Source organism: Archocentrus centrarchus, chromosome 22 (genome assembly GCF_007364275.1).
Source record: "Archocentrus centrarchus isolate MPI-CPG fArcCen1 chromosome 22, fArcCen1, whole genome shotgun sequence".
Taxonomy (NCBI): Eukaryota; Metazoa; Chordata; class Actinopteri; order Cichliformes; family Cichlidae; genus Archocentrus; species Archocentrus centrarchus.
Genome location: NC_044367.1, coordinates 17,389,051 through 17,407,719, shown reverse-complemented (window position 1 = coordinate 17,407,719; position 18,669 = coordinate 17,389,051). Strand labels below are relative to the sequence as shown.

Here is an 18,669-nt window from a genome sequence, read left to right as displayed (position 1 = left end):
GTTATGTACATCCTGCATACCTTTTAAATAAATAAATACTAAATAGGATATGTACTCAATGTATCTTAGTTTTACAGTGTTGTGCAAAAGTCTTGAGTCACCCCTCATTTCTTTATAATTTGCTAGGAAAATGGGGAATATTTATTGAAACATGAAAACGTACATGGAAATACAATATATAATGCAAAAACAGAATTTGAACCATTCTAATGAGCTTTAAGTCAATATTTGATCACCTTTATTCTTCCACACAGCCTGAACTCTCTTAGGCAGCTTGTAATTTCTTTAGTCTTCAGGAATAGTTCTCCAGGCTTCTTGAGGGACATTCAAAGCTCTTCTTTGGATGTTGGCTGCCTTTTGATCGATTCTCAGTCAAAATGATCCCACACTGCTTCACTAATGTTGAGGTCCGGGGAGGCCAATCCGTGACTGATAGTGTTCCATTGTGTTTTTCTATCCAGGTATGCTTTTACTGCACTGACTGTGTTTGGGATTGTTGTGCTGAAAATGAAGCCTTTGCCAATCAGTTAATAAGTCTGCAATATTTATTTTCTCTCTAAATCTCAGCTTGTTTAATCAGTCATCCCTGTGTTTGATGATAATGAAAGGCTTCCGCCCATGGGCTGACATCTGTTGCGTCAGTCTGAAAGCATGCTTCTGATTGGTCCATTTTATTCTCAGCGAGTTCTTACCCTATCAGTCTCAGCAGCTTCTTACGCTTGCTAGCACGCTAGTTATAAACACGGAATGTTCCATATTTATGTAACTGAATTGCCCTTGAACTTTATGACAGAGCCATGACACTCACACAAAAAAGATACATAGAAGGAGAGAGTCGTGTTGTTAAATGAACGCTTCTGGTGAGTAAATGAAGCTGTTCCTCGGCATTATCTTGTTAATGAGTGTGCTAAACCAGCTAGCGATGCTAACTGAAATTGCAGCTTCTTAAGGTGGTAAACTGGAAATGAACAGTTTGTTTTTGTGGAAACTGCGACACAGCTTTAAATTTAAATTAAAACGGTGTGAGTTTACAAGTTGAGGCGGTGCCTCATACCCAGGAAAGCAGCAAATCGGTCCATTCTTCCTTGTTTGCAAGAAGAAAACATGCAGAAAGGGTAATAAGCTGCATTACTACTGGGAAGGAAGCGCATGTGCTGCTAAACATAAAAAAATAGATTTAGTAAGTGAAAAGTGTTTCTAATGCAGTGTCACAGAGGTATCATCCATACTTTAGGTCTGTCTTATACATCTTATACACTATATTGCCAAAAGCACTCTCACCCATCCAAATCATTGAATTCAGGAATTCCAATCACTTCCATGGCCACAGGTGTATAAAATCAAGCACCTTGACATGCAGACTGTTTCTACATACATCTGTGAAAGAATGGGTCTCTCTCAGGAGCTTAGTGAATTCCAGCGTGGTACCGTGATAGGATGCCACCTGTGCAGCAAGTCCAGTCCTGAAATTTCCTCTCCACTGAATATTCCACACTCAACTGTTAGTGGCATTAGAACAAAGTGGAAGCCATTCGGAACGACAACTCAGCCATGAAGTGGTAGGCCAAGTAAGTGGGGTCAGCGGATGCTGAGGCGCATAGTGTGCAGAGGTCACCAACTAGAATAGAATTTACAATCCTTCTCCTCACCTACAAGGTCTTGAATAATCAGGCCCCATCTTATCTCAAAGACCTCATAGTACCATATCACCCCAACAGAGCACTTCGCTCTCAGACTGCTGGCTTACTTGTGGTTTCTAGGATACTTAAGAGTAGAATGGGAGGCAGAGCCTTCAGCTTTCAGGCCCCTCTTCTGTGGAACCAGCTTCCAGCTTGGATTCGAGAGACAGACACCCTCTCTATTTTTAAGATTAGGCTTAAAACTTTCCTTTTTGATCAAGCTTATAGTTAGGGCTGGATCAGGTGACCCTGAACCATCCCTTAGTTATGCTGCTATAGGCCTAGGCTGCTGGGGGGTTCCCATAATGCACTGTTTCTTTTCATTCACCTTATTTACTTTGTTTATAGTCTCTGGAGCTTGCAAAAAGGCGACTGGACTTCTTTTTGTCCAGTCGCCTTTTTGCAAGCTCCAGAGACTACTATGACCTGGATGACTGAGAATCTACACAGACATACTTTGTTTATACTCCACTCTGCATTTAATCATTAATTGATATTAATCTCTGGCTCTCTTCCACAGCATGTCTTTCTCTCCCCTCAGCCCAACCGGTCGCGGCAGATGACTGCCCCTCCCTGAGCCTGGTTCTGCTGGAGGTTTCTTTCTGTTAAAAGGGAGTTTTTCCTTCCCACTGTCGCCAAGTGCTGCTCATAGGGGGTCGTTTTTGACTGTTGGGCTTTCTCTGTATTATTGTAGGGTCTTTACCCACAATACAAAGCGCCTTGAGGCGACTGTTTGTTGTGATTTGGTGCTATAAAATTGAATTGAAATTGAATTGAACTTTCTACAGAGTCAGTTGCTACAGACCTCCAAACATCATGTGGCCTTCAGATTAGCTTGAGAACAGTGCAAAGAAAGCTTCGTGGAATGGGTTTCCACGAGCGAGCAGCTGCATCCATGCCTTACATCACCAAGTGCAATGCAAAGTGTCGGATGCAGTTTAAAGCACACCGCCACTGGATTGTAGAGCAGTGGAGACGTGTTCTCTGGAGTGACAAATCGCGCTTCTCCATCTGGCAGTCCGATGGACAAGTCTGGGTTTGGCAGTTACCAGGTGAACAGTACTTGTCTGACAGCATTGTGGCAAGTGTAAAGTTTGGTGGCGGGATTATGGGATGTGGGTTTGCTTTTCAGGCTCGCCCCCTTAGTTCCAGTGTAAGGAACTCTTAATGCTTAAGCATACTAGGACATTTTGGAATTTCATGCTCTCAACTTTGTGGGAACAGTTTGGGGATGGCTTCTTCCTGTTCCAGCATGACTTCACACCAGTGCACAAAGCAAGGTCTTGAGTGGCCTGCACAGAGTCCTGACCTCAACGCGATAGAACACCTCCTAACTTTCTGTAGCTGTTTGATTTTGTTAACAGATTCAGAGAGAGATGCAAAGAATGACCACAAATGACTTTTCTCAAGACTGTTTTTTTTTTTTTTTTAATTTAGGCATCTTTGTTGAAGCAATGAAAGTGCAGCTGCCTTTTGACTAACAAACCTAAGCTTACAGATGACTAGGGACAAAAGAACTTGTAATAACTCACCTAACTTTCAACTCCACTACTAGATAAAAACTATTTGAAACTTGTTTTATTCCACTTTTTTCTGCAGCTTGTGTTGCCACCTCACTCTTCAGTCATGGCAGGACTCTTCCAAAGAGCACCTAGGCTGAAGACGGCTCTGAGACGTCTGTACCCCCACAACACACTCTTACAATCTACAGCCATGCTTTCACCTGCCCTGAGCTACAGTCCTTTTCTCACCTGTAGCTCAGGGCAGGTTATGGCCTCCACTCGTGAGCTACATGTTGGAGCAGATGGGTCCAAATTATCCCCCTCTGGAGCCCCAGCGAGGTTACCTTTCTCCAGAGTCACTGCGGAAGATCTGGCCTTTTTCAATAAGATCCTACCAGGTAGAACCATCACTGACCCTGATCTTGTGGAGTCCAGCAATGTGGATTGGCTCAAATCTGTGAGAGGTGAAACCTACAGTTGAATCAAACCCATTTTGCTTAATCTATTTCATAATAATAATCTGCTGCTGTTACTGTCTACTGCTCACTTTTTTGTTCATATATGTCCCACAGGTTCTAGTGAAGTGCTGTTGAGACCTCAGACAACAGAAGAAGTATCTCAAATTCTAAGGTAGATATTAAACAGTAACAATCAACAAAGGGTGTTTATCTGGTCTTCAGACTTGTTTAGCTATTTTGTTTTCCTCTTATAGCTATTGTAACAGCCGTAACCTGGCGGTGAACCCTCAGGGAGGAAACACTGGACTGGTTGGTGGCAGTGTGCCAGTTTATGATGAGATAATCCTTTCCACATCTCTAATGAATAAAATCCTTAACTTTGACACCATCTCTGGTAAGTTTAAAAGTGTAATCCAAAACATATCTCAAAAAAGTGCTTCAGGATAGGTTGAAATATACCCAAGAAATGTGTTTGATTTATAGGTAATTACACTGAAAATCTTTTTTTTAATTTTTTTTTCTTCTGAGGTGTTCTGACCTGTCAGGCAGGTTGTGTCTTGGAGAATTTGTCTCTGTACCTGGAGGACAGAGACTATATTATGCCACTTGATCTTGGGGCAAAGGGCAGTTGCCAGATTGGGGGCAATGTGGCAACCAATGCAGGTGGCCTCCGACTGCTTCGGTATGGCTCCCTGCATGGGACTGTGCTGGGTCTGGAAGTGGTGAGTGTGGGACTTTTGATACACTTCAGCTAATATTAAAAAAAAAAAAGAAATCATCAGATACTTATGTTTACATATGAATGCAGGTGTTGGCAGACGGGCAGGTATTGGACTGCTTGGCAACTTTGCGGAAAGATAATACAGGATATGACCTCAAACAGCTCTTCATAGGGTCAGAAGGCACTTTAGGGGTCATTACTGCGGTGACCATACTTTGCCCACGAAAACCCAAATCTGTTAATGTTGTTTTCCTGGGTAGGATTTTTTACTTGCTTCTCAGATATACATTTGTAAAAAGATAGCTGAGAAAGTTTTGTAAACCACTAAATACTTATTTTATTTCTTCGAGATTAGCAGCTAAACTAATGTGTCTCTTCTGTTAGGATGTGAGACATTTGAGCAGCTGCTGAAAACATTTCAGCTTTGCAAAGGCATGCTGGGAGAAATTCTGTCTGCCTTTGAATTCCTGGACAGTGAATGCATGAGGCTGCTGAATACACACCTCAGACTATCCAATCCTATCTCTGGTATATGCACACTGTCTCTCGCACACACACACACACAATGCATGTGAGATGGTTCTGTGAAATGATTGAGCACAGACAGACGAGCCCTATCCATCTACTCTGCAGACTGTCAATTCTACATCGTCATTGAAACGTCGGGATCTGACCCGACCCATGATGCACAGAAGCTCCACAACTTTCTTGAGGAGGCAATGACATCGTCGTTGGTCAGCGACGGAACGGTAGCAACTGAGGATGCAAAAATAAAGGTGACTAGACATGACTGTTCTTTACTTTTTAAAGGATGATGGTGATGTTCTGCATTTTCTAATTAGCAAAAAGTCTTACGAAAGCAAAGAAACCAAAAATAATTGAGCCTAATAATAAGTGCTGTCCGTGTAGGCAGTGTTTATACCTTTTAAGTCACAGAGCACCGCTGTCGTAGAATGATTAAAAGCACATCAGTGAGCCACACTGTCACCCTAGGTGACTTATTGCTTTAATATAATGAACTCACTGTGGTCCATCTTTAATTGCCCAGAAGCTGTAAGCACTCAGCAGAGCATGGACGTTTTAGTGAAATCAATTTTTATATTTTTAAGATTAATATCTAAATTAGGACTAAATATGCTGCCTGCTGCAGACAATGACGTTGGTTTTGGGCATTTTATGTAATTTCATAAGGTAAATCTAATGCCGCATTTTCTATTCTTGTCTTCTCAGGCTCTGTGGTCACTGCGTGAACGTGTCACCGAGGCGCTGACTCATGATGGCTTCACCTACAAGTATGACATCTCCCTTCCAGTGGAGCGACTCTACCAGCTAGTGACAGACATGAGGGAACACCTGGGAGACCAGGCTAAGAGTGTGGTGGGATATGGACACTTAGGTAAGACTACTTTATAGAAGAATCTGCATCAGGAGAGTGAATTTTTATGGCATCCCTCTGTTTTAAACCATTGTTGATTTTAGCCCTCTCTGCCTTATCCTGTAGGTGATGGTAACCTCCACCTGAACGTCACTTCTCCTGCTAAAGACCCTGCTCTACTGGCTGCCATTGAACCATTTGTTTATGAATGGACGGCCAGCTGTCATGGGAGCATTAGTGCAGAGCATGGACTGGGCCTGAAAAAGAGGAACTACATTTACTACAGTAAACCGAGCCAGGCTGTGGCACTGATGGGTAACATCAAGACCATGCTGGACCCCAAAGGCATCCTCAACCCCTACAAGACTTTACCAGATAATCTGAAGGGGTGATGCTTGCAGAGGTCATGTTGGAGCTGAACGTTAGTTACAGCCTTACTGCTATATGGTTTGCGTGGCAGCTGGTGCCCTTTTCACATATTTGGTGCACAACTGGTGTTTCACACAAGTAACACTATTTGTCGGGAAAGGCACGTAAGTCAGTAACATCTTTGTCCAAGATTAGACAAAGTAGTTTCATTTTCATGTGTGCAAAGCATTACTTTCAGCCCAATATCCACTTCAACAAGATGCTGAAGTGATGAAGCTACATTTTAAATATTTTATCTAACTCTGCTGCGTGTACTGACAGTTTTCTTACTCTTATTCTGTAGAATATTCAACAAGTTTTAGATCTTGAATTGCAGATTTGAAAAGAAAAAAATATTTCAGTATTTCTCAGAGGAAGCAAATTAATGACTGTCCTTTCATAGTATATATTGGGTGCCACTAGAGGGCAGATGGGTATAACAGTGTGGGTGAAATAATGTCTGTATAAACTGACATTTTTCTGCATTTATGTAATGAAAGCCACAGCTTGTAACTGGTGGCCAGCTGTGTTCCTGCAAGAGTCCAGATGTTCTGGATTTGGATGTAGCCCGTGTAGGAGTCAGCAGCTGAACATGAACAAGTGTCAGCTACAGGCAGTAGCAGATTAAAGCTTTCCAGTTTTGTTTGTATAAATATACTTAAATCATACCACATACTGCCCATTCATTAAGCAAGAGTGCAGTAAATGTTTTATTACATATAAAAAAAGACAAAGCAATTTTTTTTCCTCCAAAACAAAGCCAGCATTTGAAAACGAAATCCTTTGTACACCTAGGCAACTTTCTAGATTTAAAACAAATCTTCAATAAATGTTTCCAAATGTCTGGTTTTTTTTTTTTCCTGTTATTCAGACAACTTGTACAGTGTGGCATTACTAGAGATAAGAGGCCCAGCTCCCTCCTGAAAGATTTCACCTCCAGCATCATAAAATTTAAACACTAGCTTGACCACAAATAAATCTTTCGTGATTCCTCCCTGCTTACACAGAAGACTTTCAGAATCAGCCACAGTGAGTTTATAAAGTGTGCCACACAGAGGATCAGCTCATTTCATATTCCTATCACAAGTTACACACTACTTCCTATTGGCAGGTATCTATTCCACAAACCACCAGGATAAACATGTTTGTAGTGTTTTGACCTTTTTTCCCTACCCTTGTTCACTACTTCTTAACAAATCATTTCCTACTCAATCGAATAATGACAATAAGTGTACAGGAAATCCAGTAGAGTAAATGCCTGTATGTGTGTACGCAGTCAGTTTCACACGCCATCGCATATCAGTCTATATCTTCAGTAGTGTGGTAGCAATGGCGATTCAATACATACATATACTAGTTTTTATTTTTTTTAAAGAAAAATTGTTTTTAAAAGAATTCATTCTATTGGCTCTTTTCCTTTTATAAGTGAACATCTTGTGTTTCTGTGGTGAGAGCTGATAGTAATAAATGGGTGATATATTTCTGATTGTCTCTGAGCAGAATGCCAAAATGCTGGCTGGAGATCAGAAACTGAATTTCAGTTCAGTTCAGACACTCAGCCTTGTAGTGTTTGTAGTGTTGGAAGGGAAAACCCAGTGTAGTCTCACATGGGCAACAAAGCATTGGGATAGGGTTACTAGAATATACCATCCATTCACACTCAGTAACAATCCATAGTTCAGGTCAGTGAAAACACACTGGCAACTGGTTTGTGTCTCATATCAAAGGCTGGCTTATTCAGACACGACAGGTCCAAATGTCTGTGTGGGCTTCAAGTCAAACAGAGGGATGTTGGTGGAAGGCAACCACAGAAAAAGTGAGAGAAGGATGAGGCTGAATGACTCTTGGAACACCTCTTTCCTCTAGTCCTCTTTCCATCTGCCTAATCTCCTTTTCTCATTTTAACAAACACTGGGAGTCTTGTTAAAGCCAATCCATGACACCAGGCGGCTGCCTCTGAAACATGTCACCCTCTCACGACTCCTTGCCCTTCTCCAGAGAGCTGTGAATCTTGTCTAAGGTCTTCTTGATGCGCAGTGCTGTAAGCCTGGCAGAGGGATTCTGGTACCAGCATTCCTTCATCAGTTTCACCAGAGCAGAGAGAGTCTGAGGGAGAAAGAAACAGAATAAAAATGCCATAGAACGATGCACCCACTCTGAAAGGAAACCAAGCAATCAATGTGACTACATTATATTACAAGAGATATGTTACAGAATGGCTGAGCGGGGCCTGTTTTAAGTAAATGTTTTCTGGGTCATCAATATCTTGCTTGAAAATGCTTCCATCTAAAAGTAATGCAAAAATTTAGAAAAAAAAATAACTTATGCTGAATTATGTGTAATACACTTAGACAAATATTGTATGTTCTTAGCTTAATGGCATCAAACAGATGCCATCAACCCACTGCAAAAGAACAGCACACAACAGATTTGACTTTCACAGCTGTACGCCTCTAACTAGTCACAGCTGATTAGAATGTAATAAAGACTGAAAAGTATATTTCTTTGTCCAATAAAGCTGAATCTGATAAGACATAACATGACAGTGTGTCAAATATACACTCACTGGTCACTTTGTTCAACTGATTAACGCAGATAACTAATCAGCAAATGCAACAAGTCAGTGCATTTAGGCATGTAGACATAGTCAAGACACTTTGCTGAAGTTCAAACTGAGCATCAGCATAAGAAAGAAAGGTGATTTAAGGTTGTTGCTGGGTTGGTCTGAGTATTTCAGAGATTTCTACTCAACTGGGATTTTCCTGTGCAAACATTTCTAGGGTTTACACAGAATGGGCTAAAAAAGAGAAAATATCCAGTCAGCGACAGTTTTCTGGGTAAAATTGGTTTGTTGATGCCAAAGGTCAGAGGAGAAAAGCCAGACTGCTTTGAGCTGATAGGAAAGCAACATTAACTCAAAAACCATTTGTTACAACCAAAGTACACAGAAGAGCATTTCTGAATGCACAACGTCTCAAACGTTAAAGCTACAGATACAGATTGGCTACAGCAGCAGAAGACGGCACCCAGTGCCACTCCTGTCAGCTAAGAACAGGAAGCTGAGTCTACAATTCACACAGGCTCCCCAAAACTGGACATTTGAAGATTGGAAAAATGTACCCTGCTCTGATGAGTCTCTATTTCTGCTGCAACATTCAGATGGTAGGGTCAGTATTTGGCATAAACAACATGAAAGCCCAGCTCCATCCTACCTTGTGGTGGTGTAAAAATGTGGGGGATATTTTCTTGGCACTCTTTGGGCCCCTCAGTACCAACTGAGCATCATTTAAACAGTACACCCTATTTGAGTATTGTTACCAACATCCATCCCTTAATAATCACAGTTATAGGGATCTTCTGATGGCTGCTTCCATGTTGCAAAACACAGATAATCTCAGACTGGGTTTCTTGAACATGATAGTTCACTGTCCTTAAATGGCCCTCACAGTCACAAGCTTTCAATCCAATAGAGCACCTTTGGGATGTGGTGAACCATCACATCCCATAATAGATGTGCAGCCAGCAAATCTGAGGCAATTGTGTGATGCTACATGTCAACATGGACCAAAATCTCTGAGGAATGAATCTGTGCCATCAAAAATGAAGGCAGTTCTGAGGACCAAAGGGGAGCCAACCTAATACTAAGTTTACTGATAGCAATGGCCGTGCTTATCTGTTGTGTTGCTGTTTCTACATTGACAATAAGATTTTTACTCACAGGATCAGAGAACCATCGATTAGGAATGAAGGGCCTCTGCTGTTCCACACACACCACTTTCCTCATATCCTCAAAGCTGGGGTCGTTTGGCACCTGATCGTAAAACGGAGGTTTGTACTCTTCAACAATCCCTGGAAAGTAAAATTTCAATCGCAGAAATTAGTGAAAATTTAAGAGCAGCATAATTGTGGTAAGACAATAACTGAGACAACCACAGGGCCTGACAATGACCAACACATTGCATCATACTATCTGACGATATTACAAACGCCAGGCATTTTATGTATGCAGCGCTTCATGATCAGTGTGCCCCTCTTTTCTGAAGTCAACAGCAGTGTACTACGTGCATGACACTCACCATTGCTGTATGTGCGTCTCGCTATCTCCCACAGCACCAGTCCAAAGGCCCATATGTCCACTCTCTTGTAAGCATCGAAGCAATCTGTCTGAATGGTTTCATCCAGCACTTCAGGTGCCATGTAGCGCTTGGTGCCAACCTTCGGATTGTTGCCCACATCCAGCAGATTGTCGGCCTGGGAGTGGGTCACGGCCAGCCCTGTAACATGCAGTTACACGCAGTGTTATAACAAGACATGAAATGGATGTCTCCTGAAAAGAATATATGATTTTGGTTAAAGGTTTGACAGGTGCATATTAAGGATACACAGCATAGCTGTATGAGAAACATCCCACAGGACAGCAATAAAAATTATTCTTTTTTTTTAATTATTTAAAAACAAAAAAAAAGACTAACCAAGGTCTGCGATGCAGCACCGCAGCTCCTTAGTCACCAGGATATTTTTACTCTTCAGGTCCCGGTGTGCGATGGCCGGTTTCCCCTCTGTGCCAAAGATCTCTGTGTGCAGGTGCACCAGGCCGCATGCTATAGATGCTGCCATTGCCAGACCTTCTGATGTTTCCACTGCGACTCGCTGCAAGTAGTCATAAAGTGAACCATTTTCATGGTAATGGGTGATGAGCCACAGCTGAGTGCTGGAGTTTCGAGAAGTCATATCAGACGCCATGAACCCTGAGGGACAGAAAGGTGAGACGGCAAAAAGAAAAGAACAAAAACGTGATGTTTATGATCGTGAAAATGAGTATAATTCATTCAGATGTTAGTCAACTTTCTCTGGCATGAATCACACTTAATACTGTTGCATTTTGCTGAATTTCTTTGTAATATATTGCACATTCTTCTTCCTGGTCCCTTTAGGGGTTGCCACAGCAGATCACCTGCCTACAGCTGTCCCTCTGATATCACTTCTATGAGTCAGTGTTTTAAAAATAAATGTGAGAAACTGTCAAGAGTTAAGAGAGTTAAGGCAAGTTAAGGTTTGAAAATTACAGCTGGCATTACTCTGCAAAGAAAGTACATATTTTAAAAATTTAAAGCAAATATATGTCAGTCTAATCAAATTTAGCAACAGTCAACAAGACAAAAACATTCAGCGTAACAGACTCACCCAGTATATTTTCATGTCTCAGCAGCACTGTGTTGTAGATCTCGGTTTCTCTGAACCAAGACTTCTCATCTCTTGAGGAGAAGATTTTCACAGCCACATTCTCACCCTGCCACTGGCCTCGCCACACTTCTCCATATCGTCCCTTGCCTGGAGGAAAAAAAACAAAAAGAGGAGACATGAGACAAGAAATCAAAAAAGGAAAACTACAGTCACTGTCTACTTTTTAAAATTTATGAGTCTTTTTAGGGCATTTTCATTCTTTCCCTTAGCTAGACATACAGCAGTGTGATTCTTTTGACACAGATTTTATGTTTCCACATCAAAAGCTCAACTCTGCACAAAGCCAAAAACTTGCAAACCAAACTCTTACAAGCTGTACTTCATGAGACAAGCGGCCTACATACTTTAATTTGAAAGCTATCATCAAAATCTGTCAGCGTTGCCATGATAGTGAGTAAACTTGTATAACCAACATAAGACAAGTGACAGGTTTAACATGGTCAACAACTTCCAAGAATGAAAAGGAACTGATGATGTGACCTCCTGATGTTATCATCTGTTTGACATCACTGTCATGCGATTTCAGCATCCACAAATATGTACAGTCAGCACTGCACGAATGAATAACAATAATGCTCACTGCTGGGAAACCCACAAATGCCTGAATTTACCCTTTTTATCCTGATTAATTATGACAATTTGTTTTTTGTGTGACTAATAAGTTATGTGTCAAGGCTTTGGATTTTCTTTCACATGTCACACACAATTTGCTGCTTTTCAGTAAAACTCTTACCAGATGTGTCAGTCAAACAGATATGAATCTGAATCGCATGTGGCTTTTGTCTTGCACATACCTACGCACTCCACCAGACTAATCTGCCGGGCCACAGTTCTCTGAACGAGGAAGGGAAGACCTGAACCACTGCCTGACGTACAAGAGTGAGCCAACAGGTCCTGCAGATAGACAGATTTCATTTTAGCTTTGTTTGCAAAGAACAAAAAAAGAGCATAGTTCTTTACATGTCACACGTAGCTGGAAAGCCTGTAGAGTAATATAAAGGTGTTATGCTTAATATCTTTGCCAAAATCCTTTCTTAAGTTAAAGTAATTTGGAAACCAATTAAGCTAAAAACTATAAAATACGCTTTCAGATGTCATCAAATCAATTTTAAGGGATTTATGCCTTGCCGGTTGCAATAAGAGTGGGAAAAGATGACAGACTTTTTCACTAGAGTGGAGGATTTAATCAACTCACTGTTAAAAACCAAGAAAATCCATGAACTGCATTTAAAGCATATCTATTCTGAATTTAGATGAATCTTTTTGATATTTTAAGTGTTCTCCATATTCCAATATACCATGACTGAAAGATACAGTTCTGGTCAGAAGATTATGCACTCACCATGGGCATGAATGTCACAGTAATTTTGCACTTTTATTTAATTTGAATGATTTCTTTGAACTGTTCTTTTTCCAGGGTGGAAGCCTGGAGCCAATCCCAGCTGTCATGGGGAGAAAGGCAGGGTACACCCTGGACAGGTCACCAGCCTGTCGCAGGACTAATACAGAGAGACAGACAACCAGTCATGCTCACATTCACACCTATGGGCAATTTAGAACCTTCAATTAACCGAACCGCACTAAGTGCATGTCTTTGGATTGTGGGAGAAAACCCATGCAAATTCCACACAGAAAGGTTTGAATTCATATATATATAATTAATGACTTCAATTATTAAACTTCTGACCACAACTGGAAATTAAAATACTGACAAATAACCCTATTACTCATAGAGGATGGGAAAGAGCAAAATGTTTGAGATGGGCTCTCTTCTTTCTGTGCTGTGAATCTCCTTTCATTATTTCAACAGTAATCGCTCTTATTCTTACCGCTAACGTGCTGTCTCCAACACTGGAGGTGATGAGACCGTCTATGGTGCCCTGCTCAGTGTCAAACTCCTGAAGCCTCTGCAGGCGTCCGTGGTGAAGCCTTCTGCAAGCCAGCACTGACACTACAGACAGCAGAGCCAGAACCACCACTGGGCCGAGTACAAAGAGAGCTAATGTCTCCACACGATACCGAACTGGCTCACCTTCTGGAGCTGTTGGTAAAGGTAGAAAAGAGATGCGTACAGAGTCAGAAATGGGAAGGGAAAAGGATAGTAATATTTTTGTCAGAAGAACTACAGAACAGTCTAATCGCCTTGCTGATATGAAGTACCTGATGGTAGCAAAGACATCAGAGAGCTCCTGGTGGTATTGCCGTTGCACCTGTCTTGGGAGCAGCACAGAATAGCCTGGTGGAAGGACGAAGCTGTGGAGCACTGGAGCTGGATTTTGTCCTGGTCTTTCAAACAGCCACGCTCAAACAAAACTTCGCTCTTAGTAATTTTGACAGAGGAGAAGCATCGGGTACCTTGGCACTGAGTGGCCTGGGGGCATTTAGGGCCTTCACATAGACACAGCAGCTGTCCCTCTGTAAAAGATAGTGTGTGAGTTCACTATACTAATTTTGAAACAAGGCTACTTTCAGATAAGCAAAAGTCATAACAAAAGGCAGGTAGTGGACTGTCACTGTGCTCAAAATATGCCTTCAGTAGCAACAACTGAGCATAAGCAATACTGTCATTTTTGCGTTAAGCCAAAACGGTGTTGCTACTGATTCTTCCAGTTAACAGAAGCATATACCCTGTATTTGTCACCTAACTCTGATCTAGGTTAACTTTAAAAAGTTATCCAAAACAAGACTACAGAAAACCTATTTAGAACAGGTGGTTTCACATGATGAGTGTAAAAGGGGAAAAAATAGAGAAATGTATGCAAACACCTTTTTTCCACAACAGCTAATTACTTGTTTTTACTGCTGCCGTGCTTGAGTGTACAGCTTGAAAGACTGATTAGTCAACCATCCAATTAAAAGAAAAGAAAATGAATCAGCAAACACTGGGTTATTTTAAATCACTTTCATTCAGAAATATCAAACTTTTGCTGGTTCAAGCTTCTCAGATGTCAAATTTGCTACTTTTTATGGACATAATTTGAATATTTTTGCATTTTTGATTTCTGATCAGATACCATGATATCACACAATACCCTCTGTTTGTCAGTTTTTTTTTCCTCCTTGGATCTCAGATTTTTTTTATAGACCAATGATTTAATCGGTACAATAATTTGCTAATTATTTTACTCAAGTTTCAGCCACTCATCATTGTACATCAGTATAAGGTTCCTTAATTTCTTGGGAATGTTTTTTCCCCAATCCAAATCACATCAGCTATATGGTAACAAAAAATCTTCTGTTGTGTGACACAAGTATGTTACAGAAATTAAATGCTATACCTGCTCTGGGTAATATTTCCCTACTATAAATGAACAATCACCAGTAATATATATATCATCTTCTGGCTCGAACACAAAGCAGCGAGAGGCATCACAGTCTCACAAACAAACAAGAGGAAAGATGCATGAGTGCAGTACCTGGGCCCTCAGCTGATATCTGCAGAGCCTGCAGCCAGAGCAGCAGGAGGACGTGGGCACTGCAAAGACCCATGTTTCAGTGCACTAAGAGTGAGGGGAAGAAGCAAGAGGAGCCGGAGAGTTCAGATGAGTACATTCATAATTACATTTAGCCTCTTTATGTTATCTGACGACCCTACTAAGGCTCCAGACAGAAATGAAGCAACAAATTATAATGGATGAATGAGTTTTCAGATTGTCTTAAAATGCATTACTTAGTATACATTAGTACAATGGATTAATATGCAGCCTTCTAAAGAGACAATCACCATGAATTGCTTCCAAATGTATAAATGTCTTCACCTAAAGATAATGTAATCATGTGGTTCGATCTTAAGTGGTTGACTAATAGGCTAATTGCTTTATATATAAGACCTGGTGTACTATAGCTGTTCCTCTGCAAGCTAACATGCACCAAAACAAATATATAAATAAAAAATACTAATTACGCTAGCAAGCTAACACCTTATATTTCAATGCCAGCCTCTGATTCTGACATAAAATTCAGAAATAAGCTAAGCTACCAGCAGCTCCTTCTTTGCAAAGCAAAAAAAAGACAGAGCCTGGTTGTTTGCTGCAGCTTACAGACCATTAACAGGCGGCCTCACTGGCTATTCACAGGCGACTCAAAGGCGCCAGGCTGCCTGGTAGTGATGGGTCGGTCGTGAACGATCCGGCTCTTTGAACTGAACGACGGGAGCCGGTGTTCCGTCGAGTCGCGTTTCCCCATCAGATACTGTTTCCCCACAGTCTCCTCGCCGCTCCGCGCCGCCCACGCGGCAAAAAGCGGTATCTGATGGCGGTCATTGGGTCATCAATTACAGTTCCCCCAGTTTATTACAGGGGGAACGGTATCTGATGGCTTTATGTCACCCATCACATACTGTTCCCCCTATAATAAAGTGGGGGTAACAGTAACTGATGACCCAATGACAGCCATCAGATACCGCTTTTTGCCGCGTGGGCGGCGAGGAGACTGTGGGGATCTGATCAAGTTCCTTTGACCAGCTGACTCTGGTGAGACGCTAGGTCTTAATCAGCTGACCGCGGCTAGTAAGGTCAGGAAACCCGCGATTCAGCAGCGATCGCCTGGCGTTAAAGGATTATTGTGATAGACAGAGTGTAGACTGCAAATTTAAAATTTAATATCAAGCAGGCTGCACAAACAACCTACATAGGTATACTGTATACGAAGAACAAAACAGGGCAGGTCATCAGGCAGGAGAAACAGGATCAACTCCTCAAAGGCCCTTGTTTTTTCTGATTTCCAATCTTTTGTTTTATAATTTGTATTTGGAGCACTCTATTATATGTTGAGTATATAAAGAAATGTTTGATATAGGCCTAATGTATGTTTTTACATTAGTAATTCATTTTACATTTAAAAAAAAAAATTTAATCTAAGGAGCCATTTGGGAGCCAAAAGAGCCGGCTCTTCTTTGGGAGCCGAGCCTAAAGAGCCGGTGTTGTGCCAAAAAGTGATTGCCAGAAAATGATTGTCCATATTTAAACTGCTGTAAATGACTTGCTGACCTATAATCTGTGAAAAAATATGTCAAACATATCTCTTGTGAATGATATCAAGTTATTTTGAGTAAGAAACAACATTTCTGTCACAAGGTAGAAGCTGCAATCAGTTTTTGGCAGCGACTTTTATATATTCTTTATTTATCAGGTTAAAAACTGCGATTGGCCAGATTTTTTAAGAGATATGTGACCAGGAGGGCAGCAGAAATCAGAACAAATATGACATTACACTCTATAAAGATATTTTAAGTGACCAAAGATGACTGGATTTATTATAATGTACGTGCAATAATGCAGAGTCATAAACATACTTGAATAACAGGTCATTTCTTCATTTTATATCTAAGCCCTTCATAAATCCTATTGACTACACTCTATTCACCAATATGAGCAAATACATTACACATAAAAGCACACAGAAACATCAAAAATCACTTTCTGGCAGACGATCACTTTTTGGCACAACACCGGCTCTCTGAAAAGAGCCGGAATTCCCATCACTACTGCCTGGTGCTTCTGCCTGGTGCTGTTTAGCAAGCTAAGCTAAACTAGGCTAGGCTAAGCTAAGCTAGCCACACAGCACAAAGCGCAGCCTGACAGCCGGGGGAGGACTGGCAAAAGACAGCAGTAAAACAACACCCACCTACCTGGCACACGCGCAGCACAGTTTCTAACTCATGCTGTGAAGGCTACGCATTAATACACGAGTATTAAACAAGAGTATCGGCGTGATTTGCGATTTTAAAACACCGCAGCCATGACCACAGCCCAGCCCCACGCACTGGCTGTTTTCCCTTCCAGCTACACGTGACGTCACCAAAACGTTAACGTCAAGTTGCATTGTGGGGCAGAGAAGTCCTCCAACAGGCTGTAAAAAGCAGTAACATCAGTGGCATGAATCTGGATTCCAAGTGGTATTAACGTCACTCATTTTTATATGATAATTCAGTGGGAACAGACGATTAGTGTTAACCTGTGTGGTCAGTAAATGCTGCTTAGTGGGCCCTAAGCTGCAATCATTACAGGGCTGTGTAAGCACTTATTGAAGAGCCTGCTAATAATGAGTGGTGAACTTTGTATTCAAGTGCATTTTTTAACATTGTGCTGTCTCTAATAGGGAAATGTTACCTTTTTACTTCACAACATATATTTAACAGATCCTTGTTATTTCTCATGTGTACTGTTACAGATTAAATGACATAAAGATAAATAGTGCCAGCTACCAGCTACAGTATTAAAATGGCTTGAATCCTCATACATTAATAGAAAAAAACATATCCAGCAGTTATATTACACTGAAAGAGGGCAACGTGCATAATATGTCTTTCACTTATAAGTAAACAATGCCTGCATTTGTGTTAAACTATTTACTTAAATAAACCAAATTTAAATACATAAAAATAAGCTTACAGGCAAAATACTTCGATCTATATAATAATCAATTTGCTTACCTGAGTGAGGCTGAACACCTGGTGAATCTGATACTCAGCACATCTAAACTAAAGAGTTCATTGTTGACTAGAAGGGAGGCAGCTCAACATCTCCCCTTCTCCATCAATGGCCATGTTGTTCAGAGGGTCTTCTCCTTCCGCTTCCTCTGCACCACTATACATCGATCATTATTATGGGACTGTTAAGGCCACTGACCTTTGGCTGCTCTCCTCGCTCTCCTCCAGGTGTTTCCTACCTAGTTGCTACAGCTGAATGGCATTGTGGTTGTTTGGGAGACTGCATATAAGGCTCCAGCTGTCAGTGCTCCCTGCCATTAGGCCACTGGGCTCAGACATGTGTAGTTGCTGGACTAGGGCTGGTCATACTGTGTTGTGTATGAGTGGAAATGGCAAAACCTTGGTGGTTTTACTGTGGTTTCTTTTGGTTAGAGCGCTTGTGTTAGTGGAAGCTTGGTAGGGGTTCTCTGCCATTTTTGTTTGTGCCCTTTTTCTCCTGTTTTGCGGCCAGCAAGGGAGTGTAAGTATTGTCTTTTTGTTTTCACCTCAAGCTTAGCTTTAACTTTTGTTTCTAGGAAGTGGGGGGATTTTGTTTGTTATTTTGGCCTTGGAGACCTTGATGTTTGAGATGCTTCCTGTAGTCCTTTTTTTTTTCTCTTTGTTTTTGATAGCATTGGGTCAAATTGTAAATGGCTGTAAACCTTTTAAGTGCATGCAAGATTCAGTTTGTGGTTTGCCAGTTTTATTTTTTTGGTATACTCCCTGTGCCTGTATCACCCTGCACATCACCTGTTCAATCTTCTCCCATCAGACAAAAGATACAAGAATATACTAGCAGAACATCACACTTCA

At 41.2% G+C, this 18,669-nt stretch overlaps 2 protein-coding genes across 3 annotated transcripts; one reads left to right on the top strand and one right to left on the bottom strand.

Annotated features, from left to right (window-relative positions):
• Positions 1–689: 689 nt before the first annotated feature.
• On the top strand, positions 690–6,987 carry d2hgdh (D-2-hydroxyglutarate dehydrogenase). Of its 2 annotated transcripts, XM_030759155.1 has the most exons (11): positions 690–860; positions 3,279–3,354; positions 3,437–3,645; positions 3,754–3,811; positions 3,894–4,033; positions 4,168–4,361; positions 4,448–4,616; positions 4,745–4,888; positions 4,994–5,136; positions 5,591–5,756; positions 5,862–6,987. In XM_030759155.1, the coding sequence occupies exons 3-11, from the start codon at positions 3,450–3,452 to the stop codon at positions 6,125–6,127; spliced, it is 1,476 nt and encodes a 491-aa protein (XP_030615015.1). In that variant the 5' UTR covers positions 690–860; positions 3,279–3,354; positions 3,437–3,449; the 3' UTR covers positions 6,128–6,987. The 2 variants fall into 2 exon arrangements, with proteins under 2 accessions (XP_030615015.1, XP_030615014.1); XM_030759154.1 differs by having other exon boundaries at positions 3,279–3,645.
• On the bottom strand, positions 6,826–17,176 carry acvr1l (activin A receptor, type 1 like). Its single transcript, XM_030759156.1, has 10 exons — positions 17,017–17,176; positions 14,804–14,887; positions 13,548–13,802; positions 13,217–13,428; positions 12,182–12,281; positions 11,328–11,474; positions 10,616–10,891; positions 10,220–10,417; positions 9,862–9,992; positions 6,826–8,249 (listed from the first exon to the last, which is right to left on the bottom strand). Exons 2-10 carry the CDS (start codon positions 14,874–14,876, stop codon positions 8,118–8,120), a joined length of 1,524 nt encoding a protein of 507 aa, XP_030615016.1. The 5' UTR covers positions 14,877–14,887; positions 17,017–17,176; the 3' UTR covers positions 6,826–8,117.
• Positions 17,177–18,669: the final 1,493 nt, after the last annotated feature.